The 24291-nt window shown below is 46.3% G+C and overlaps 1 protein-coding gene across 7 annotated transcripts in view; it reads right to left on the reverse strand.

Moving 5' to 3' along the window:
• The window catches only part of SLMAP (sarcolemma associated protein), a 105810-nt gene that overhangs the window by 15651 nt on the left and 65868 nt on the right, over positions 1-24291 (reverse strand). For 2 of the 7 annotated variants that reach the window (XM_069736666.1, XM_069736665.1), the window contains exons 10-17: positions 20576-20744; positions 20431-20481; positions 16657-16707; positions 9632-9691; positions 7135-7215; positions 6774-6830; positions 5075-5200; positions 4868-4942 (exon numbers count right to left, since the gene is read on the reverse strand). In XM_069736666.1, the coding sequence (XP_069592767.1) occupies positions 4868-4942; positions 5075-5200; positions 6774-6830; positions 7135-7215; positions 9632-9691; positions 16657-16707; positions 20431-20481; positions 20576-20744 (670 nt within the window). The remainder of the gene's footprint in view (positions 1-4867; positions 4943-5074; positions 5201-6773; positions 6831-7134; positions 7216-9631; positions 9692-16656; positions 16708-20430; positions 20482-20575; positions 20745-24291) is intronic. The other 5 variants (XM_069736668.1, XM_069736667.1, XM_069736671.1 and 2 more) reach the window with 3 other exon arrangements.

Raw genomic sequence — 24291 nt, forward strand, 5'->3', positions numbered from 1 at the left:
TGGACCAAGGTCGCAGCTTTGCAAACTTGGGCTGCCGAAGCTTGGTGCCGGATGGGCCAAGACGCACCCACTGACCGAGTGGAATGAGCCTTAATCCCTGGTGGGACAGAATGACCTCTGACTCGGTAGGACTCCTGAATAGCCGAACGAATCCATTTGGCTATTGTCACCTTGGAAGCGTAAAACCCTTTCCTTGGTCCTTCCGGGAGCACGAACAGGGGATCTGAACTGCGGAAAAACGCTGTCCGCGAGACGCATCGCCTAGGAGCTCTCACTAAATCCAGTGTGTGAAGGGCCTTCTCGATGCGATGGACTGGTGCCGGACAGAGTGACAGAAAAACAATCTCCTCAGTGAGATGAAAAGAGGAGACAACTTGCGGTAGAAAAGGACGGGGATGTTCTTAACACCACCTTATCCTGATGAAAATTCAGGAACGGAACTTGAGAAAACAAAGCCGCCAGCTCGGAGACTCGTCTAATAGAGGTGACCGCAACTAGGAAAGCAACTTTCCATGAAAGAAAAGACAGGGAAACCTCCTGTAGAGGTTCGAAAAGAGCCTGTTGCAAAACTCCGAAGACCAGATTAAGGACCCATGGTTCCAACGGCATCTTATAGGGGGGCACCCGATGGGAGACTCCCTGAATAAACATCTTGACTTGTAATTTGTTGGCAATCCTGCGTTGGAACAGAACAGATTAGGGCTGAAACCTGCCCTTGAGAGAACAAAGGGCGAGACCCAAGTCCAAACCCGTTTGTAAGAATTAGAACATGGAAAAAAGAAGAAGAGGATAACTTCCTCGGTCATTGCACCATGAGAAGAAGGTCTTCCAGGTGCGATGATAAATACGCATAGATGAAGGCTTTCTAGAGCTGATAATGGTAAATGGGGCCCTGAGACAGCAAGTCTGTGCGATTCGGTAATCGCCAGGGAATGTTGGCGACTAGTTGAACGAGTTCCGCGTACCACGTGATTCCTGGGGGGACCAGCGGCCCTGAGCAGTGTGATGAAGGAGCACCGCTCCCCAGCCTAGAAGACTGGCATCTGTTGTCAGAACTAACAAATGTACTGGAAGAAATGACTTCCTCTTGATTCAGGGAGGATTTCACTGTTCACCACCTGAGAGACTGTCTGACTCGCCGGGGAAGGAGGAACCGATGGTCGAGGGAGAACAGGTTCCTGTCCCAAACAGCCAGGAAGACATGCTGTAGGGGGCAGAGGCGTAATTGAGCAAATAGAACTGCCTCCATAGCTGCTACCATCCTGCCGAGAACCCTTATACTGAAGCGCAGAGAGTGAGTGCTAGGCTGAGAGAGCTTCTGAGCTTCTCGCGGTAAAATCGAGATCTTCTCCAGGGGAAGAAGAACCAACCCCTAGGATGAGTCGAGTATCATTCCTAGAAGGGAAATTCGGTGAGCCAGCACTGGGGAAGATTTTTTTTTTTTTTGAAGTTCATCTTCCAACCTAGGCGTGAGTGTATCTATTGTGATGTTCACAGCCTCCTCGCAGGTGCGGAAAGAGGGGCCTATGATGAGGATATCGTCTAGATACGGTAGCACCACCACTCCTCGGGTGTGGAGTATGGCCACGGCAGCCGCCATGACCTTGGTGAATACCCTGGGCGCGATGATAAGGCCAAAGGGCAGAGCATCAAATTGAAAGTGATCTTAATGAACTGCGAAGCGAAGAAACCTTTGGTAAGAAGGTAAAATAGGAATGTGGAGGTATGCGTCCTGGATGTCTATAGACGCCAGGAACTCGCCTCTCTCCATGGAGGCGATGAAAGAACGAAGTGATTCCATCCGGAACCGTCGCACCCTGACGAACTTGTTCAGCAGTTTTAGGTCCAGTATGGGCCGTACTGGACCGTCCTTCTTTGGAACAATGAAGAGGTTTGAATAAAAACCTTGAAACCTTACGCTTTGAGGAACCGGAATAATAACTTCGTCCTTTCTCAGAGAGCTTATAGCTTGGAAGAACTCTGATGCTTTTGCCCTAGGAGGAGAAGACAGGAAAAAACGGTTTGGAGGACGTGTAAGTAGTCTCTTGTATCCGGAGGACACTAGACCGTGGACCCACTCGTCGTGAACGACCGAGAGCCACATAGCACTGAAGGAAAGAAGGCGGCCGCCTCCTTTGAGGGTGTTTCCCGGATACCACAGGGAGTCCTTGTGTGGAAGATCGGCCCATTCTGGAGCCTCTGGATCCCGACTGCCTAGGCCTGCCTTTCCATCAAGGGGAAGGTTTATAAGAGGCCTGGAAACCTCTGTCTCCACGTTGTGCCCGGCCGCAACCGGGAGATGTGGAAGTAGAGGACCAGTTTGAGTTGTAATTTGGGGGGGGGGTTGAAAAAAAAAAAAAAAAAAGGAGACTGAGCCTGTGGTTGCAGGTTCTGAAAGGGCCGAGAGGGTCTCTGTTGTGGAAGAAGTTTTACTCTTCCCTCCAGAGGCGTCGGAATTTAATTGGTCGAGCTTTTCGCCAAAAAGGAGACCGCTCTGATATGGTAGAGAAGTCAATGACTTTTTGGAAGCAGAATCCGCACGCCAGACCCTGAACCATAAGGACCTCCGGATGGTGATGGCATTGGCTGCTGCTTGAGAAGCGCAGTTAGCAGCATCCAGGGACGCTGTCACTACAAAATCTCCAGCTCTGGCTATCTGAGTAGCGAGGTCTGCTATCTCGGGGGGAAGATTGGTATCCAGCACCACTGAAGACAAGACCTCAGCCCAGTGAGTCATAGCCTTAGCCACCCACATAGCGGCAAAAGATGGGAAGAGTGCGGCTGCTGAGGCTTCAAAGGCTGAACGCGCCATATTGTCAATCTGACGGATTTTTATTAGAGGCGCCCTCCGAAGAGGATAAAACTGATTTAGTAGTCAGGCGTGATCGGGGGAGACTGCCACCCATCTTTTCTTGGATCCTGGGCAAAAAGATATTTTGACTCCATGGGCTTCTGCCCTGTGAATCATTTATCCGGACGGATCTTGTGAGATTCAACGAATTCCTTAAATTCAGGATGAGTGGCGAACACACTGTGAGCTCGTTTGGTCCTCTTAAAGGACACGGCATGATCCGTTTTAGATAATGGTTCCTCCTCAAGCTTCAAATCCTAATTCACTGACTCAGAGTCAAGAGTCTCCTAATCGTGATGAAATTCCTGATCTAGGGACGTATCAGAATTGTCCTCTAAAACAGGTTCTCTACTAGCCCCAATGGAAGGGGAGCGAGAAATGGAGCTCTCAGAACCCGAATCCCGGTGATGGTCTGGGGATATGGCATGAGTTCTTTTTCTGGAAGAGCGAGAGCTCTTTGGCAAGGTACAACCCCTGGAGTACAAGGGGTTCTGACGATTGGAAGCATTGTCCGTAAGAGTGCCCTGGTTAGAAGAAGGGTCTTGGAACGAGTCTAACGATTTTGCCAGAGATGCCATAGACCGGGAAAGGGAGGTAGCCCACTCAGGGGGACTAGGCTCACTGGGTTCGGTATCAGTAACAGGTGGTTCCTGAGCAGTCACCGATTCACAAGCTGAGCATAACGCAGTATTGTGACCCCGGGGTAATGATACCTTACAAGAGGTACATGCAGCGAAGAACAGTGTGGGTCTTCCCAGACTTTTTGTGAGGCTTTGATTGAGACATAGCACAGCCTTGAGGAGAGCGCTTACTAACAGGGGAAGGGGTAAGCCATGTTTCTGGAGGTTACCCAGGTCCTGTGTCTTGAGTCCCCAGGGGAGGTCCGCAGTTTATGCACGGAAAATGCTCGTCCTGAAGGCTGTGATTCAAAAGGTTGGATAAGCGCTGCAGCATCAGCCCTGTGGGTGTACCAAGATGGCCGCCGAGATCAAAAAGTGAGAGCTCTTCTCAGGGAACGAGAAGCGCCAGAAAGAGTGGGCGGCTGTAACTGCCGGTGGGCGTGGCCAAAACTCCGACCTGTATGAAGGGGAAAAGCCGGGGGCTAAATTTGAAAACCTGCGGTTGCGGCCAGCAGCGCCAGGGACCGCTATTAGCACCATTCTTAAGCCACACTCCTTCATTGAATTGCCGCACTGCGGACCACCCACGGACCCGGGATTTAAGGTGCAGACCTCCCATACCCCGGGGACCAAGACCCCCAAGCGCCTCGGCACCTGCAGTGTACTGATGGTAGAAGTGGTGGGCCGGTGCTCAATCCACTGTCACCATAGTCAAGGAGGGGGTGGAGAGCTTCTGCGTTATCCGCTATATCAGTGGTGACGCAGAGGGGGGGCTGCACGGATGCCATATATATCACGTCCGGCTATGCACCTGGCTCCAGGAGAGGTAGAAGGAGGGCTACTCCATGTGGTCGCCTGCTATGGAGGGGGGAGATCGGAACGCGAAGGAACCTTCACCCGTCAGGTGAGCTCAGGACTGGCATCCAACGGTGCAGGAAAGGATACCACGTACTTGCCTGTTGAGGATTCGGGGGAGATTGTAACCTAGAAAGGATCCGTCGCCCCCATTCGCTCCGTTAAGGGAAAAAATAGAAAAGTAAAAAATTAAAATAAAAACGGTGGGGTCTGAGAACAGACCCAAGTGCCTCCTACAGACACTAACAAGAACTGGTTCACTGAGAGTCAGCAGGAGGGTGTATACTGCAGGGAAGGAGCTATTCTTTATGTGTTAGCCTAGTGTCCTCCTAGTAGCAGCAGCATAACACCCATGGTCCTGTGTTCCCCAATGAGGCGTAGGAGAAAGTCAAAATATCAGTACCGAGGCCGTACAGCATTGTATCACTATTGCTTTTCAGATTAAACCTTTATCTGCAGGTTAATAGCATTTTGGGGACATAAGTGTTGTACAATAACGTCCGCTGCAGGTCTGGTATTAGGGTTATAAGGTGGCGGGTACCTTGGAGGTGCTGAATCTGCTTGGTGGACTCTTCCGCTTGCTTCCTACTGGATTTACGCTCTTCTTCTAGAAGTGCTGCAGACAAAGTGTCAAAAGTAAAAGATCTATAACTACACACAAAACGAATACGTGAAAACTGCCCAGGTCTATGCAGAGGAATTTTTCCCCAGGACATGCAGCCATCAGACTCCAGAACACAAATGTTACCTTGAAGTTCGGAGCATTTCTGCCTGCTGGACTTTGCAAGATCCTGCGCCTCTGACAGCTCTTTCCGCAGCTGCTGCAGGTCCTGCTTTGCATCATTAGAGCCAGACTGGACAGTATGCAGCTCATCTGGAGGAAGTCGCACAGCATCACATGGATTATTCTCAGAAGACAAGTAATGTACGCTTACAGATGGTCAGTGCAATTCTAGATTACAGGATTAATCTCAAAGTGAATATGCTAGCCGATATGTAATCCTAAATGGCGCAAAAACAACTAAAGGTGCAATCCACCTCCCTTTTAATTGCATGTAATTGGGGCTAAAATCATTTTTGCAGTTCGGTTTCATTAAAAATTCTGCAGTGTTTGCCTTCTATGGGCTCTGTGCTGCACATTTTATTGCTGGCTGCAGAATGAGTCAACTGAATATCTGGCAGAGAGTCCACGATGATGGTCTGACAGCGACTTATAGGGCTTTTCCTGAGCTCGTCTCTGCTGATTTATGACCACATCAAAGTTGAACGTGCGGGAAAACAGTCTGTAAAAGCCAAACAATGCAAAATATTCCTATACAAACTGGATACTGTCGTGCTAAACAGCTGGTAGACATACATGAGGGAGGAGGGGGGAAGGAAGAAGACGTGCAATTATAAATATAATCAATAAGAATTGCATGTATAAAGTAATAATAATAATAATAATAATAATAATAATAAAGTAATGCCCAGATAACCCCTTCAAAAATCATGGTACTTATGATCAAGACTTCTCTATAAATATAAGAAACAACAATTTGTGGGGTTTCTGCCAATACTACAAATCTAGTGTTTGGGATATAGATCTTAAATAAATAATAATTAAATAATAACTAAATAATAAATAAATAAATATATTTAAGTAAATAATAACTAAATAATAATAATAAGTAAATAATTAAATAATAATAAGTAAATAATTCACTATTCTCTATTGGTTTGCGGTGTTAGCCGAAACCCCACAAACGGTTATTTCTTTTATTTATAGAGGGGCACTGATCATAAATATACATTTGAATTACCATGATTGTTAAAGGGATTATCTGGGCATCACTTGATACATGCAATCCTTATTGATCTATTTATCACGTTGCCCCCCAGCCCCACATCCGTCCACTACCTGTTTAACCCCACACTATCCAGTTTGTATTTGATCATCTTACTATACAGCTTTGCCACCCAGGACCCATTTTTCTGCCACCAGCACCTATCCCCCTCTTAGGAATAGGCTAGTTAAAGTGCTAAATATTTAACAAAACCCAATTGCAAAAATAATTCCTCCCCCCCCCCCTAAATACATCCATTCTTGGCTGTGACTGACAGGTTGCACGTGCATTGGTCATACCACATTTCAAGGCTTGTTTTCAGCTTTTCGCTGTCTATAAGCAGAGAGCGACTAAAACAAAATGATTAGACCTGACTTTCACCTCCATTTTATCATCAGGGAGAAAAGAGTAGAAAAAAAAAAATACAAAAAAACCCCCCAGATCACAGGACCCAACAGATGAGACAAGCCGTGGCCGCTCGGCAATGTAGTACGCTCGGTCCGATCACCGTCTTTTGATCACTACGATCACAGGTACTAAAACTTATTTTTTTCCAATTATAACGATTCTGATTTAAAGATGTCTGTGGCCGATAAGACCACCAACGGAGCACCGGCCCACCTTTTAATATAACTTTATTAAGTGGTTCGTTCAGCTCTTGTTCATCCATTTGGCCGTCTATAAAGGTAAAAACACAAGAAAATGTTACGTGAATTTTTTTTTTTTTTTTTCCAAAGGGCAAAAATTGTAATTTTTACTGCTTAGTGTATGGACCCAAGTATGGCAGAACTCGGGAGCAGCTAATCGGCCTGAGCTGGCTCCCTGTGCCATGTGAAGGACTAGAAAACCATGCAAATGTCACTTGTATTGGTCCAAAACTGAAAAATAAAATCCGACGCCCACAATCCCAACCCCTGTATGGCGCCATGCGGGAAACACAGCGATATATCAGCGGTGAGGCGGTCACAGCGCCGGCCATTACCTGTAGTGTCGTCGCTGCTTTTCTCCTTGCTAGGACTGAGCGTGTCCGATAAATCTGAATCCTTCGCTTCCGCAGGACTCCCTTTAACAGCGGGAAAGAAACAGAAGAAAAATTAGACGGATATGATCGTCCCCAGTGTGAAATCGTCAGAAGACCTAGTGCCACTGACGGACATGAATAATGGCTACAAAGTCAAGGGATCAAAACGACAGAAATAAGGTCATTGTTGCTCCAGAGTCTAACACTTAGAGCTACACCGGGGCCCGCGGTGCAAGAATATCGCAATGTCGCCTAAAGTTGGGAAATCGCAACTTAACACTCGCCAAACTACAAACCTACAGGGTGTTTCGTTAGATGTTGCATGTGATGGCGAACGTCCAGAAAATAGTCTAGTCTACAATTTGGCTTTTACTTTGCATTCAAAGACCCCGACTCCAGCGATGTGACGCTTACTAGGCTGTGTGTTATAGTTTCAATACAATCAGTGTCTTATCAGCAGGAGATTATCACTGCAGGACTATGTTTCACGTGCAGGACAGTCCAGCTAATTTGTGTAATTCCGCCTCCACCACTGATTGGCTGCTTCCTGTGTACACTGTTAGCAAGCTGCCAATCAGTGCTGTGGGCGGGGTTACACACACCTCAGCATTCATAGGACTGCTAGATCTACAGCAGCGAAAACTGGCATTGTATCAAAGCAGCACCCAGCAATCCAGTAAGTGACACATCACTGGAACCAGGCGCTCAGTCCCAACATCGTGCTGCTCTCAGATTACATAGCAAAAGAAAAACTGCTGACAGATTCAATTTAAAAGGAAACCGCAGGCCCTCAGATTAATTATTCTTTGCTATGTTGCTGCCTTAATCTCTCACGGACAAATATTTGGGTCACCTCATTAATCGCAAGTGCTAGTGCCAGGTTATAATTCTGTACTCAGAATGTGGAGGGGGTGGGGGGTTAACACTTGGGTGGTCTGTTCAATACTCAGAAATCCACCCAGAAGTTAACGCTGCTGTGCCGACCACAACTTATAGGATTCTGTTCATATTTTACCTTTCATTACATTGTTACTTTCTATATTTTTGTAAAAACTACTTTATGTTAATATTTTTTGATATCCACTGTATTGAAAAAAGTTTTTTTTTTTTGTAATGTGAGTACATGGCTAACACATACTGCTGTAGGAATATATAGTGGCGTGTTGGAGGCGTCCAACCCCTGCTATATACCTCCAACAAAAGCAAAAAAAAAACAAAACCCAAAAACTAGATGTGAACGGAGCTTTAGTTCCACAACAGAATCACTAAGCTCCACTAGAAAACATAAGAAATCGTGTCCAGAATCACGAGGAGCTACAAACACTGGCACTTATCAGCCGGGTGCACGGGCCGATCCCGCAGACCCATTTATGGAGAAAAATCACTGGCGCCCTAAACGCTGAGGAATGAGACGTGGAAGGAGGCGCGAGATAAAGAGGAGGCGATGCCAACGCTCCCATCAGTGCCAACACTCACACTGCTGCCCCCGAGCTTCACCCGTTGAGTGCTGGCAACAAGTACCAAAGTAGAAAAGTACAGGCTATCTCGTCATTCCACCTAACATATGGGGCCGGCCCAAAATAGACCACATGTAACTGTATCTGGATGTACAGCAGCTGCAGAGCCGAGGACGACTATACGATAATTGCAAAAAAAAAAAAAAAAATTATAATATATATATATATATATATATATATATATATATATATATATATATATATATATATATATAATATTTTTTTTAAAAATATTTATTAAAATATTATATTTAAATATTTATTAAATATAATGTAAGAAATACAATCCAAAACATAATACAATCCAGAACTCAATACACAACATAATACAATCCAGAACCCAATACAAAACATAATACAAAACATAATATGAAATACAATAGAATACAATATCTAGCCTGGGGGAGCAGAGACAGTTTGGCTTTCTATTGCCCAAAGCCAAGGTTCACTTTGCTTATCTAGCCATCTATCTAAATATCTTGGCCAACACACAGTGGATTGTTGGCACCCCCCGCCACTTTGCACCAAGGGTCAATGCCCCCCATCGTCGCTTCCATCTTGGCCGCTGCCCCGAGGATACCAGGCTCCCACCGTCACAGTGATATGGGAAATCAAATCCAAATCTGTATCAAATTACAACAGCCCAGAAATCCCTGCTGCAAACTACTGAAACAAAAAAGTAGTGATCCGGCAATAGTGAAAACTACAAGTCCCATCATGCCCCTACGGCAGGCAGGAGTTGTAGTACGGTGGCAGCCGGAGAGCCGCTTGCCAAGCATATAATTATGGATATTGCCGATTATACAAATAACAGACTAGGTCGGGGGATCAGCATTGTGCAGCATTTAAACTTTAGTGAAACTACAACTCTCAGCATGCCCTGACAGTGGGAGCTGTAATTATGAGACCCAGCAGGGTGACTCCACTACCCCCCAGCGTACCTTTCAGATGCTGGGACTCCTGCTCGCCCTTAGTCAGATGCTCCACGTCGATGAGTTTGTCTGTGAAACAGAAGAGAAGTTGCTGAGCGGAGAGCCGGGATCTACAGGACGGAGGGGCACATTCCATGCCCTTATATAAGGCAGGGGCAGAGCCCACCCCATTCACAGGGGCTGGGGGGAAATCCGGGCCACTATCGCACAAGCCGTCTGGAGGAGAGATATTCACAAGCTCACATTATGGGGCAATGATCCAAATGTTGTGATTTGTAACATTGATGAATACCTAAAGGTTCTCCATCGGGAGATCGGCCCGTAAAGACCATAAAGCAGCGGTCAGGGGTGCGGACCGCGCGGGGGGCAGATCAGACGGATCTCTGGAGTGGTGTCACGTTATCCTCCAGACTTCTTCCAACTTCACAATGAAGAAAATAAACAAAGCTTTGGCCTCGAGTTGCTTTGGATGAAACACAGATCCATGAATGGTCAAAAAATGAGCGAGTGCTCAAAAGAGGATAAAAGCAGCAAGTCCGTACAAAAGGGAACAGTCAGCGTGATACTACAGTGATGCCAGGTGCCCGGCCCAAGGACCCCACTGCCTTATACTGGGGGGTATGGGGATCAGCCAGGATATCGGGGGTCCTGTCGGGGTAAGGAGCGCTGCAGGTTATTCACACCTATACATGCTGGTACGGTGGTGGGCAATCTGAGCGCTGCTCCCATAGACCACGAATAACGTGGTGGTAATGTAGGCACACTGCAGAGCCATACACACAGGGGGCTTTTATACCCCCCAGGGGCCAGACGTTCATCACCTTTCCTTTATCCCCCATCTAAATAGATCTCCTTGTCACTGACAGATGGGCTCACATAATGTGATCACAATTATGGCCGCCATACCAAGACCATCACTAAGCCTAAATCCCACAGAACCCCAGGTGGGTTCAGCAGAACCGCGGAAGGTTCGGGTTTACTCTGCCATGATGGGTGTATAAAAAAATACAAAACTTTATGTGATGCCAGAGTATTCTGCAGCACTTTCCATGCTGAAGACATGAAAACGGAAAGTCAGACATCACAGAGTGACCAAGTAATTCAGGTATAAGAAGTGAGGACCTAGGGATTTCAGAAAATGGTAAACACACCTCCTCCCATGAAAAGGTTATCCTCTTAATATATCACAGTCATCATATTATACAGCACTGTGTACTTACAATTGCTCATTTTCCCTTTCTACCCAGATAATTCTTCTCTTTTCCATTAGTTCTATGACATCAGGTGATTAAAAACAGACAAGCTGAAACCTACTGAGCTCAGTACAAACCGGAGGTCAACTTTCCCTGCACAAGTCATGAGTCACTGCAAATGTCTATGGCAGGAAAAAGGAGAAGCGGAGCAGCTGGAACAGAAGGTGAAGAAAGGGATGATAAATGCAAGGACAAAAGACTTAATGTTTCTACATAGAGAAGAGAGAAGAATTATCTGGGTAGAAGGGTAAAATGAGCAATTGTAAGTACACAGTGCTATATAATATGATAACTGCAATGTATTAAGAGGATAACTCATGGGAGGAGGAATGCTTCCTTAAGGTTTGTGGCCAAAGTGAAAATGGCAAAATATCAGAATTTTTCTGTAATATAAAAACTATGGGAAAAGAAAAAGTAAATAAAACTTTACCAAAATAATTGGATTTTAACAGGTATTTTTTTATGACACTCACAAAGATATGTCCATAACTTAGATATTTATGATTATTAAGATAGGAACCAATAGAAGATCATATTGGTGGGGTGTGAGACCCTCCGCACCCCCACTCATCAGCTTGTGTACTGTAGCTCAGTTCCTATTGTGGTGAAGGAGACCGGAGCTGCAGTACCTGAGAAAGGCCACCACACGGTGTATGGAGCTGTAAGGATTCTGCTCTGTACAGTGTTTACACCCAGCTGTCGGAGGTGTAAACGGCTGATTGGTGGGCAGTGCCGGACCCCCACTAATCTGATATTGATGACCCACCAGTAAGATAGATCATCAATCTAGAAGTAGAGGAGGACTCCTCTAAAAAGGCCTGTTGGAAAATAGTCCGCTTGTCTGGGGTAGCACATTCCAGAGCACTTGTGCAGCATGAAGAGAGTCTTATGGATTATTGTGGGGGTTAATCTTAGAAGATTATCTTAATATTAGATTGTGGGCAGAACGTGCAACGCTGGTCGGGTGGAAGGATAGCAATCAATAACCGTGCCACTTAGTATGAGCCACAATGTAAGAATAGTGTGATATGGTTTCCAAACTCTAATTAACAGTGCGAGGTCCGAGTAACCAATACTCGAAAAGGGGCATGATGAAGGGCCGGCCCGGGGACAACCTGCTCTCTAGGGATTCCCTGACATACAACACCCTGACCCTTCTTGGTGGGCTCCTTCTTTCCTATACATGCCCGTATCCAAGAGTGCGACCTTTCATACCTCCCCAAACCCACTCACAACCTCGCACCTGCTCTAAACATAGCAGTGTGAAGTGACAGCGCACAGGAAAACTCCTGATGAATCACAGCCCATGGATATGGAGGCCGGAGGACTTAGCGGGACGGAAATAGACCTGAGCCGTCACTGCTGGAGGAATGGAAGGAATGGGCAGGCTCGTGCAGGATGGCATCGCTGGCTGATCTGCCCTGGGGGGTGCGGAGCCTCACACTGGTCACACACAGAATTCTAACACATCGGCTTCATTTATATATTCTTTATCTTAATGTAATGATATTCGGTCAGTGATTGGGATTGTTCCCTGCTAACATCTACAGTAAGGAGGAGACCATTGGCTTCATTACCAAGCACTCAGACACTTAACACATGCTGAGACTTGTAGTGTTTATACCTGGTCTATAATGACATATTTGATATACTGTATAAAAGTAGGATGTAACTCGATGAGAAGCCTCCCTAGGAATGAACGATCAGCCTGACTCAGCTCCCAGGGCAAGCAGTCAGGAAGCAGAATGTCCACTGCTCGCTGCAGTCTGCGCCAAAGCCGGGAGACCGGCCCCAGCGCCCCAGGGGGAGACCGGCCCCAGCGCCCCAGGGGGAGACCGGCCCCAGCGCCCCAGGGGGAGACCGGCCCCAGCGCCCCAGGGGGAGACCGGCCCCAGCGCCCCAGGGGGAGACCGGCCCCAGCGCCCCAGGGGGAGACCGGCCCCAGCGCCCCAGGGGGAGACCGGCCCCAGCGCCCCAGGGGGAGACCGGCCCCAGCGCCCCAGGGGGAGACCGGCCCCAGCGCCCCAGGGGGAGACCGGCCCCAGCGCCCCAGGGGGAGACCGGCCCCAGCGCCCCAGGGGGAGACCGGCCCCAGCGCCCCAGGGGGAGACCGGCCCCAGCGCCCCAGGGGGAGACCGGCCCCAGCGCCCCAGGGGGAGACCGGCCCCAGCGCCCCAGGGGGAGACCGGCCCCAGCGCCCCAGGGGGAGACGGATCAGTTGCAGGGTGGAACAGCACAGTTTCATCAACTGCACAGGGGCTATTGCTCAGGTACTGAACATCCTCCCCCTATAGGAATAAGTAGGGGAGGATCTGCAGTAGCCCACTGTGGCCACTATGCAGTAGATGGAGCCATCTATTCCGCCCCCAACTAAGCACATCCGGTCCCCGACACTGGGGACAGATGACCAGCAGGTGTCGCACCATCACCGATCTAGTATTGATGACCTATTCAAAGGCTACGTCATCGATATTAAAGTACAGTACAAGCCATTTACTGAAACTCAATTGCAAAAAAAAAATTGCTTTAGCCCAAAATATCTTTGTCCTTGAAAGTGACTACATCCTTAAAGGTTTTTTACAGATGACATTTGATTGATTTTTGTTTTTTTTATCACCTCTCTAAAGTATACATGATAAAAATATGATCGCCAAGAGCCCGACCTAAATTACAGGAGACCAAGCAAAAGTGCAGTGCATGTTGAGCCCGGGGCCGACACGCAGAGCCCGGGGCCGACACGCAGAGCCCGGGGCCGACACGCAGAGCCCGGGGCCGACACGCAGAGCCCGGGGCCGACACGCAGAGCCCGGGGCCGACACGCAGAGCCCGGGGCCGACACGCAGAGCCCGGGGCCGACACGCAGAGCCCGGGGCCGACACGCAGAGCCCGGGGCCGACACGCAGAGCCCGGGGCCGACACGCAGAGCCCGGGGCCGACACGCAGAGCCCGGGGCCGACACGCAGAGCCCGGGGCCGACACGCAGAGCCCGGGGCCGACACGCAGAGCCCGGGGCCGACACGCAGAGCCCCGGGCCGACACGCAGAGCCCGGGGCCGACACGCAGAGCCCGGGGCCGACACGCAGAGCCCCGGGGCCGACACGCAGAGCCCGGGGCCGACACGCAGAGCCCGGGGCCGACACGCAGAGCCCGGGGCCGACACGCAGAGCCCGGGGCCGACACGCAGAGCCCCGGGCCGACACGCAGAGCCCGGGGCCGACACGCAGAGCCCCGGGGCCGACACGCAGAGCCCGGGGCCGACACGCAGAGCCCGGGGCCGACACGCAGAGCCCCGGCGACACCTGCTTTATAGATGTACATGCTCCATTTACACAGCAGATTTTGGGACCCACATTGCGAACATCTATGGGTATCTCAGTGGTCAGATCACTGGTGATGATTCACTTCTCATCTATCCCATGTATTGGGAATATGTTTTTGCTTCGGAGACCACCGTTCTAAGAGTTTAGCTGAAAATATTTTCTGAACGTCTTACAATCTTTAAAATGCGTCAAGACCCGTTAATTTGTGAATGAGATTTGTGGACGGCCAGTAAGTGTCAGGAGCTTCCAAGAAGTGAATGCCCACGGTAATAATTATGGGAATACACAATGAGGAGCTAAAAGACAAAAACGCTAAAAACTATATGACATAAGGAAGTCGTAGAGGAGGCTCTCCAGCTCCGACCACTTCTATGAGAGAGAGCCGATAATATGGAGCATCTCTCCTGCATAACGTCATCCTAATGCGGAAGTGAACAGAACTGGAACACCCCTTTAAGAACCAATTAGTACTACCCGCAATAAACTTGACGACAAAGGAAAAAATCTAAGAACAAAGTTCTTGGTTGGCATCAGATGACAAAAGCATCAATCAATACACGTCCTTCATTTCTAGCACATTGGGAAACGTGAGCTTACTGACAATCTCACTGCAATGTGCGACCCGGGATCTGCAACAACTGCGCCGATGCGGGACTCTGGCAGGAAACGCAGGCGCTGGAGCCAAGTAATGGCAGCAGCTGCCCCATCATGGTATCTATATTAAGCGGTGTGGTTACCGGACCTGGTGACCTTTCCAGGACACATTCTGCAGGATACCGCAAGTGACACATTATTACAGTCCAGATCTCGCAGCGTCAAGGACAGGAAACAAGAAAAGTGCTTGCAAACAAAAAAATACTGAGATACTTGGCAGATTTGTCTGATACAAATAATATCAGTAATCACAAAGCTGAATAAAATTAAAAAGGAAAAAAAAAATAGTTTAAATAATTTTCAGTTTTGTTAAAGGGGTTTCAATCGGCCATTAATGGCGATTAGTTTTCAGCCCCAATTTAAAGCGTTCCGTGCCGAACAGCACAGCTCCATTCACTGTGTAGTGGTGGTCACAGGTACTGCAGCTCAATTCCTACAGTAGCTTAGCTGCAGTACCCGTGACCAGCCACTACACAGTGAATGGCGCTGTGCTTCGCTTACACATGGCGGCGACTGGAGGAAATAACAGCTGATTGGTGGGGATTCTGGATTTTGGACCTCCCCACTGATCTGATGATAATGATCTATACTGGGTAGGATTCCAAACTTTCTTCTGCAAACCTTTCTTATGGACCATTCTGTAACAATACGGCCTCCCGCTTCATTGTGCGTATACTGGATACGCAGCGTTCACTTACACAGATACATAGAAGTAGAGGCCAAGTGATAAAACTGCAGAGTGGACGGGGAGACGGTAATAGGGGTTGCACCAGGATTACATTTCTCGCAGGCTGACACCATGCGCTTGGATTCGGATCACAACAGCGCTGCCAAAAATCAATAAGAGCATTAACCATTTACACCTGGGCACCTAAACATACGCACAAGCGGGATACTGGGGTCCCAGTGTGCCCCCTGATCAATGCAATGTTCAGACAGGAGTTATTAACTGCTCTGCCCCCAGCATATCTTACACGGACACTCAGATCCATTGCCTACAATTAGCATTTCCTTCCTACTGTATTGGTACATGCCATGTCGGATGCAGGAGCTGAGCCTGCAACGTACGCAGAGCAGAAAAGAAGAAGCAGCAATCAGAATATTGTTTGCCTGTTTTGATTGACACCGTTAATTATAAAATATAATGTCCTGAAATACTACAACTCGCTAAAAAAGAAAACTAAAACAAGACCTCATTACTAAACTGAAACATAAAACTGAAAAAAAAAAAGTATTTTTGGAAAAGACAAAATGGCGTAAGCAAAAATTAGCTGCAGAAGGAAAAGCAAAAATTAGTTAAGATATATACGGTGTATAAATAATCGTGATACAAGATAAGGTGTTATCTGAGCATGCTCGGGTGCTAACAGAGCGTCTTCAGCGTGCTCTAATAATATGTTCTAGTCCCGCGGCTGCAAGTCTTGGGGCTATTCGACAGCAGGAACACATGCAGAGATTGCCTCTGTGACACATGGGCATGTGTTGCTTTCTAACAACCGCAAGATAAGCAAGCTGCGGAGACTCGAACATATTATTCGAGCACGCCGAAGACACAGAGTTAGCACCCGAGCATGCTCAGATAACACCTTATCCCAGCACGTTCAATCATCACTATTAAATAATTATTGCATTACAACCATTACACTATAAAATGCCGATGAAAAGACGCATGTAAATGGCATTTACACAATGCAGCAGCGCGCCATGCAGATGAGTGAACAATGACATGATGCCGCTATGAATACAACATTCATCAAATGCAGAAATGAAGTGTTCATAAATCCGGCTACGACACGGAAACACGTACCTTTATCTGCGTTGCCGTTGATTTTAGGTTTGAAGTCATCGCCTTGTATGCCTGCGATCACAAAAGATTGTTAATGCTATAATAAAAAATAACAATACTAAAACTGTTGTACTGCCGCCAATGCTCAGATTAAATCCCATAGAACAAGTGTTTGTCTTGCAATACACAACATCTCCCTCTGCTGGAATAAGGCAGCATTACAGAAGCACAAAGTCAGCGTTCATTCCTACAACGTCAGGGCATAATCAGTATATATGATATGATATATAACATCACATACTAAATTATACAAATAAATGCTACAGCAATGGGCGCCGGGGAGAGCAGACTTGTCACTAGACTTAAAAATGCATAAATTATCAGATCCCTTCCACCTGATGAGACTGGTGTAGTTACTGTGAAATCCATGTCAGAATGGCTGTATAATCCCTTTTAAAAGTTCCTCATCCGGCCTGAATGAAAGCTCAGTGTCCCACCCCCCCTGTATCTCTGCCCATCTAAACCTGACTGAGCTCCTCAGTGACCCTCCTCTCTGCTGACTGCTCAGTACAAGCTGCAGCTGTCACTCATGATCGCTCTCACTTTTTAGCTGAACATATAAAATTACCTACAGTCATGGCCAAAAGTATTGACCCCCCCTGCAATTCTGTCAGATAATACTCCGCTTCTTCCTGAAAATGATTGCAAACACAAATTATTTGGTATTATCTTCATTTAATTTGTCTTAAATGAAAAAACACAAAAGAGAATGAAACAAAAAGCAAAACATTGATCATTTCACACAAAACTCCAAAAATGGGCCAGACAAAAGTATTGGCACCCTCAGCCTAATACTTGGTTGCACAACCTTTAGCCAAAATAACTGCGACCAACCGCTTCCGGTAACCATCAATGAGTTTCTTCCAATGCTCTGCTGGAATTTTAGACCATTCTTCTTTGGTAAACTGCTCCAGGTCCCTGATATTGAAGGGTGCCTTCTCCAAACTGCCATTTTTAGATCTCTCCACAGGTGTTCTATGGGATTCAGGTCTGGACTCATTGCTGGCCACCTTAGAAGTCTCCAGTGCTTTCTCTCAAACCATTTCCTAGTGCTTTTTGAAGTGTGTTTTGGGTCATTGTCCTGCTGGAAGACCCATGACCTCTGAGGGAGACCCAGCTTTCTCACACTGGGCTCTACATTATGCTGCAAAATTTGTTGGTAGTCTTCAGACTTCATATGCCATGCACACGGTCAAGCAGTCCAGTGCCAGAGGCAGCAAAGCAACCCCAAAACATCAGGGAACCTCCACCATGTTTGACTGTAGGGACCGTGTTCTTTTCTTTGAATGCCTCTTTTTTTTTTCTCTCCTGTAAACTCTATGTTGATGCCTTTGCCCAAAAAGCTCTACTTTTGTCTCATCTGACCAGAGAACATTCTTCCAAAACGTTTTAGGCTTTTTCAGGTAAGTTTTGGCAAACTCCAGCCTGGCTTTTTTATGTCTCGGGGTAAGAAGTAGGGTCTTCCTGGGTCTCCTACCATACAGTCCCTTTTCATTCAGATGCCGACGGATAGTACTGGTTGACACTGTTGTAACCCCGGACTGCAGGGCAGCTTGAACTTGTTTGGATGTTAGTCGAGGTTCTTTATCCAACATCCGCACAATCTTGCGTTGAAATCTCTTGTCAATTTTTCTTTTCCGTCCACATCTAGGGAGGTTAGCCACAGTGCCATGGGCTTTACACTTCTTGATGACACTGCGCACGGTAGACACAGGAACATTCATGTCTTTGGAGATGGACTTGTAGCCCTGAGATTGCTCATGCTTCCTCACAATTTGGTTTCTCAAGTCCTCAGACAGTTCTTTGGTCTTCTTTCTTTTCTCCATGCTCAATGTGGTACACACAAGGACACAGGACAGAGGTTGAGTCAACTTTAATCCATGTCAACTGGTTGCAAGTGTGATTCAGTTATTGCCAACACCTGCTAGGTGCCACAGGTAAGTTACAGGTGCTGATAATTACACAAATTAGAGAAGCAGCACATGATTTTTTGAACAGTGCCAATACTTTTGTCCACCCCCTTTTTATGTTTCGTGTGGAATTATATCCAATTTGGCTTTAGAACAATTATTTTTGTGTTTTTTCATTTAAGACAAATTAAATGAAGATAATACCAAAGAAATAGTGTTTGCAATCATTTTCAGGAAGAAACTGAGTATTATCTGACAGAATTGCAGGGGTGTCAATACTTTTGGCCATGACTGTATAATTATATCAGGGTTATAAAGCTTTCCGACATATTAAATAATGAATGAAGTTTAGAAACCTAGTGACAGATCCTGAAGGCAGGGAAGCCATCCCCATGAAAAGACGAGGGCCTCAATTCATCATGAGTTTTGCGCAAAGTGAAAAATGCTCTTCATTCTGCCTTTGGCCTGTTTTGCTAATTTTTATAAACAAAATGCACATTTTAAAAAGGTTCTGAAACAAAATTGGGTGAAAATGCCAGCGCCGAACATAAAAATCACTGCAGAGGTCGGATTCTGATGAATTCGTGACTTTTTACAAAGTCACAATTGATGAACCCGCTGAAAATACCCGGAAAACCAAAAATTACACCCAAAATATCAAAGACAAGAAAAAAACAAACATATACATTAAATAGAAATTAAAAGAAATCGGCACAATTCTATATAAAAAAAAGTGAAAACCAGTCAAGACTGGACATAAAGAAACAGGCACAAATACAATAATGAATCGTGCTTTGTGTGTTTAAATCAGGTTTTTGTGTTAATTTTTTTTTTACCCATATCAGTTTTAGATTCCTACTTCCCGTTTCCGGAAACAACACATGCACATTAGCCACACTTGTCAGACATTGAGCTTATCTTTTGTGTTGGATTGCCTAATGAGCGTGTGCAAAGGTATTTATGGGATTGTAGGAGAGCAGGACAGGCTGTGACTTCGCCTACTGTGATTGCTGGACCCTGTGTTATCAGCTATGTATAGAGGTGTTACAGATCATTAATCCGGCCTCTGATGATAATGAGCCTGCTGAAAACTCTCTCAAAAGGACAAAAAGCCACATCTGACAGTGAAGATTGCAAGATTAAATAATTAAAAAAATATGTGGCAAAGATTGTGACATTAAATAAAACCATTGCCACTGGTACACAGTCCTTTAAGGCCTCTTTCGCAGTGTTTCCCAATCTGTATTCTGGATGGCCCCCCTCCCCCATGGCGGTACTGCTGAACCAATCTGAAGAACAAACAGTTAAACACAAATACAATTCATCCACATAAACATGTAAAGCGACCGACTCCAGAAAAAGAAATACGGGGAAGAATTAGAATACATTCTCAGCATAGATTAAAGGAGTATTCCCACTGTGGAGCATCTACCAGACGTTCTTGGGCCATCTAGAGGTCTGATCATAAATCTTACGCTGGGACTACCCCTTTAAGATAACATGTGACTAAGAGGAGGAGCTCGCTGCCTACTTTTCTCTATGCTGCCTCTAGTGGTGAGGGTGGGTAGTGGTGCTTTTCTGTTTAGGCCAGTGGGTTAGAGACACATTTTTCATAAAAAAAACCTAAGACTTGACCTGTTTTATATGTGAGAATTATCGCTCCCTCCGGTGCAGGGTCGTTTATTTACCCACCAGAATGGCATTTCATCCGTTTATCTAATCCAGCAAGGGACGGGGGCGAAAATGCCAATTTTAACAAATACTCAAACCCACCATTTGAGAGTACAAAGCCCTCTCCTCCGTGGTGGTCCTGCGTGGCACTTACCCTGGGTGCTGTGCTCTTTAAGTGTTTTCTCCTGTAGATTCTCTAATCGTACTGCAAGCAGAATTCCAAAAATAAAAAAAAATGGCCAAGAAAAAAAAAAGAAAAAGAAAAAGAAGAAAGCAGGAAGCGCAGAGGGAGGACTCACCTTGTAAGGCAGAGAGCCGCTCATTGGTGAAATCGTTGTCTGCTTGCAAGGCTTCGATTTTCGCTTGTAATTCCTGTTCCTTCTCCTCCATCTCGTCAATCTTTTGCTGTAAGTCCTTCTTCTCGGCGATGCCCTTCTGCTGGATTTCTTCTTGCCGACCTTCAGCTGCCTGTGGAGAGTAAAAAATGGCAATAAAAACGAGTGGGATCTGAGGTGGATGTGTGCCGGGAACCCTCTTGGAGCATGCACGAATGTATCCGTAGCCTTCGGGAAACAATAGAGCATGCACAGGTGTATATATAGGCCGCAGAAAACCTCTCCGAGCATGTCCGGATGTAAGCGTAGGCCCAAAGAAACCTCTCCGAACATGTGCGGATTTAAGCGTAGGCCCACATAAACCTCTCCGAGCGTGTGCGGATGTAAGCGTAGGCCCCAAGAAACCTCTCTGAGCATGTGCGGATGTAAGCGTAGACCCAAAGAAACCTCTCCGAGCATGCGCGGATGTAAGAGTAGGCCCAAAGAAACCTCTCCGAACATGTGCAGATGTAAGCGTAGGCCCAAAGAAACCTCTCTGAGCGTGTGCGGATGTAAGCGTAGGCCCCAAGAAACCTCTCCGAGCATGTGCGGATGTAAGCGTAGACCCAAAGAAACCTCTCCGAGCGTGTGCGGATGTAAGCGTAGGCCCAAAGAAACCTCTTCGAGCATGTGCGGATGTAAGCGTAGGCCCAAAGAAACCTCTTCGAGCATGTGCGGATGTAAGCGTAGGCCCAAAGAAACCTCTCCGAACATGTGCGGATGTAAATGTAGGCCCAAAGAAACCTCTCCGAGCATGTGCGGACGTAAGCGTAGGCCCAGAGAAACCTCTCCGAACATGTGCGGATGTAAATGTAGACCCAAAGAAACCTCTCCGAGCATGTGCGAATGTAAGCGTAGGCCCAAAGAAACCTCTCCGAGCATGTGCGAATGTAAGCGTAGGCCCAAAGAAACCTCTCCGAGCATGTGCGGATGTAAACGTAGGCCCAAAGAAACCTCTTCGAGCATGTGTGGATTTAAGCGTAGGTTCCGGGAAACCTCGCAGAGCATGCTCAGAAGTACCCATAGGCCCAAAGAAACCTCTCTGAGCATGTGCGGATACGTCCATGGTAATATGGACGTTACAGTGAGTACATATAAGTATTGATCACATCACTAATTTCCTAAATAAATGTATTTCTAAAAGGTGTTATGGACATGAAATTCTCACCAGATGTCGGTATCGACCAATCCAATCCACACAGGCAAAGAAATCAAACCATAAATGTCCATAGATTATGGAAAATAAAGAGAAATGACACAGGGAGAAAGTATTGAACATGCTTACTGAAATTTATTTAATACTTCATACAAAAGCCTTTGTTGTTGATGACAGCTCCAAGATGCCTCCTGTATGGAGAAACTAGTTGCAGGCATTGCTCAGGTGTGATTTTGTCCCATTCTGCCTCACAAACACTCTTCCCATCCATGCTGAAGGTCCCGTGGGCTCCTTCTATGAACTCTGAGCTTTAGTTCCTTCCATAAATTTTCCATTGAATTCAGGTCCGGTGATCGGCTCGGCCATTCTAGCAGCTTTATTTGCCTTCACTGAAGCGAAGAATAGAGAGAGTTTCCTTGGCTGCGTGTTTGGGATAATTGTTTTGCTGAAATGCCTACCGTTGTTTCATTTTAATCATTCTAGCAGATGGCAGCAGACTTTGATCAAAAATGTCTCGGTACATTTGTCCTTTCATTGTTCCTTCAATTATATGAAGTTTGCCAGTGCCGTATACTGAATAACGGCCTCATGCCATGATGTTCCCACCTCCAAACTTCACTGTAGGTATGGTGTTATTGGGGTGATAGGCAGTGCCTTTTGGCCTACAAACTTGGCATGTATTATGGCCTCCAAAGAGTTCAATTTTGGTCTCATCTGACCAGTCTATATTCTCCCAGTATTTCAAAGGCTTGTCTAAATGTTGCTGAGCACACTTTAAACATGCTTTTTGTTCAGCAATGGAGTTTTGTGTGGTGAGCGTGTATGCAGGCAATGGAGGTTGAGTGCATTACTTATTGCTTTCCTTGAAATAATTGTACCTGCTGATTCCAGACCTTTCTGTAGCTCTTCACAGGTGGTCTTTGGCTCTTGGACAACTCTTCTTCTAATTCATTTCACTCCTCTGGCTGAAATCTTACACCTGGTCGTGGCCGGTTTAAGGTGAAATGATGTTCTTTCCACTTTTGGACTATGGCCCTCCAACGGTGCTCACTGGAACTTTCAGTAGTTTAGGAATTCTTCTATAACCAATGCCATAGGTTTGTGTAGCAACAATAAGGTTGTGAATGTCTTCAGACAGCTCACTGGTTTAACCCATCATGAGAGGTTTCTTGTGTAGCACCTTGGTAAAGAGACACCTTTTTATAGGCCATCAATTGAACCTGATGATATTTTTCACTAAGTGGCAGGATTGCTTTCTAATTACTTATAGATTTCAGCTGGTGTCATGACTTTCCATGGCTTTTTGCACCTCTTCATGTGTTCAATACTTTCTCCCCTGTGTCATTACTCATTAATACACAACTTAATTTCTGTATATCTGTGGTCTGATTTCTTTGCCTGTGTGGATTGGATGGGGTGTTACTGACATCTGGTAAGAATTTCTTGTCAATAGCACCTTTAGGAATAGATTTACTTATAAAATTGGTGATGTGTTTAATACTCAATTCATCTGCTGTATGTAGAATATTTATAATTTATATAATAGAAAAAAAAATTGCACACACCATATATATCAGGATCAGTGGGGGTCTCCAGAGGATGAGCCACTCACTATCAAAGTTATGGCGTGTTCTATCACTCTGTCACCACTTTATGAGAGAGTATACACTTTAAATACTAGTCTGAAGAAATCCAGGAGAAGACCTCAACAAAAAGCCGGATTACGTACCGGTAATGCTCTTTTAATGAGTCCACGACAGCACCCCACATGAGAGAGAGGGATCCGCCCATAGGAACAGGAAACCTACAGAATAAAAGGAGGCGGTCCCCTCTCCTCCTCAGTTTAGTTACAGAGTATAAAAAGGGGAACCGCAAAAGTGTTAGTATTCATTCTTATTCAGTCACATAAATTTCTTAACTCTATACAACCATTATTTGTGACCTTAAAGGAAAGAGCTGTGCATAATTTAGGGAGGGTAATACATGGGTGCTGTCGTGGACTCATTAAAAGAGCATTACCGGTACGTAATCCGGCTTTTTACCCTTCGCCACGACAGCACCCCACATGAGAGATTTTCAGAGAGTCATTATTTGGGTGGGATTACTGTATTAAGAACAGCTCTACCAAAGGTCAGATCAGAAGACGTGGACAGATCAAGTCTATAATGGTTGTAGAAGGTAGAAGGTGTAGACCAAGTTGCAGCCTTACATATTAAATGGATCGGTACATCTGCTTGTTCCGCCCAGGAGGAAGCCATGGCTCGTGTTGAGTGCGCTTTTATACCCACTGGAGGAATCTCGCCTTTTGACGTATAGGCCAAGCAGATAGCCTCTCTGATCCACCGAGATATGGTAGCTCTCGTGACCCCATGTCCTTTCTTGTGGCCCTGAAAGGAGATAAACAGAGCCCTACTCTCCCTCCATGTCTGACACCTTTCTATATAAGTCAGGATGGCTCTTCTGACATCTAAGGTGTGGAACTTAT

Source organism: Ranitomeya imitator, chromosome 8 (genome assembly GCF_032444005.1).
Source record: "Ranitomeya imitator isolate aRanImi1 chromosome 8, aRanImi1.pri, whole genome shotgun sequence".
In the NCBI taxonomy this organism is placed as follows: Eukaryota; Metazoa; Chordata; class Amphibia; order Anura; family Dendrobatidae; genus Ranitomeya; species Ranitomeya imitator.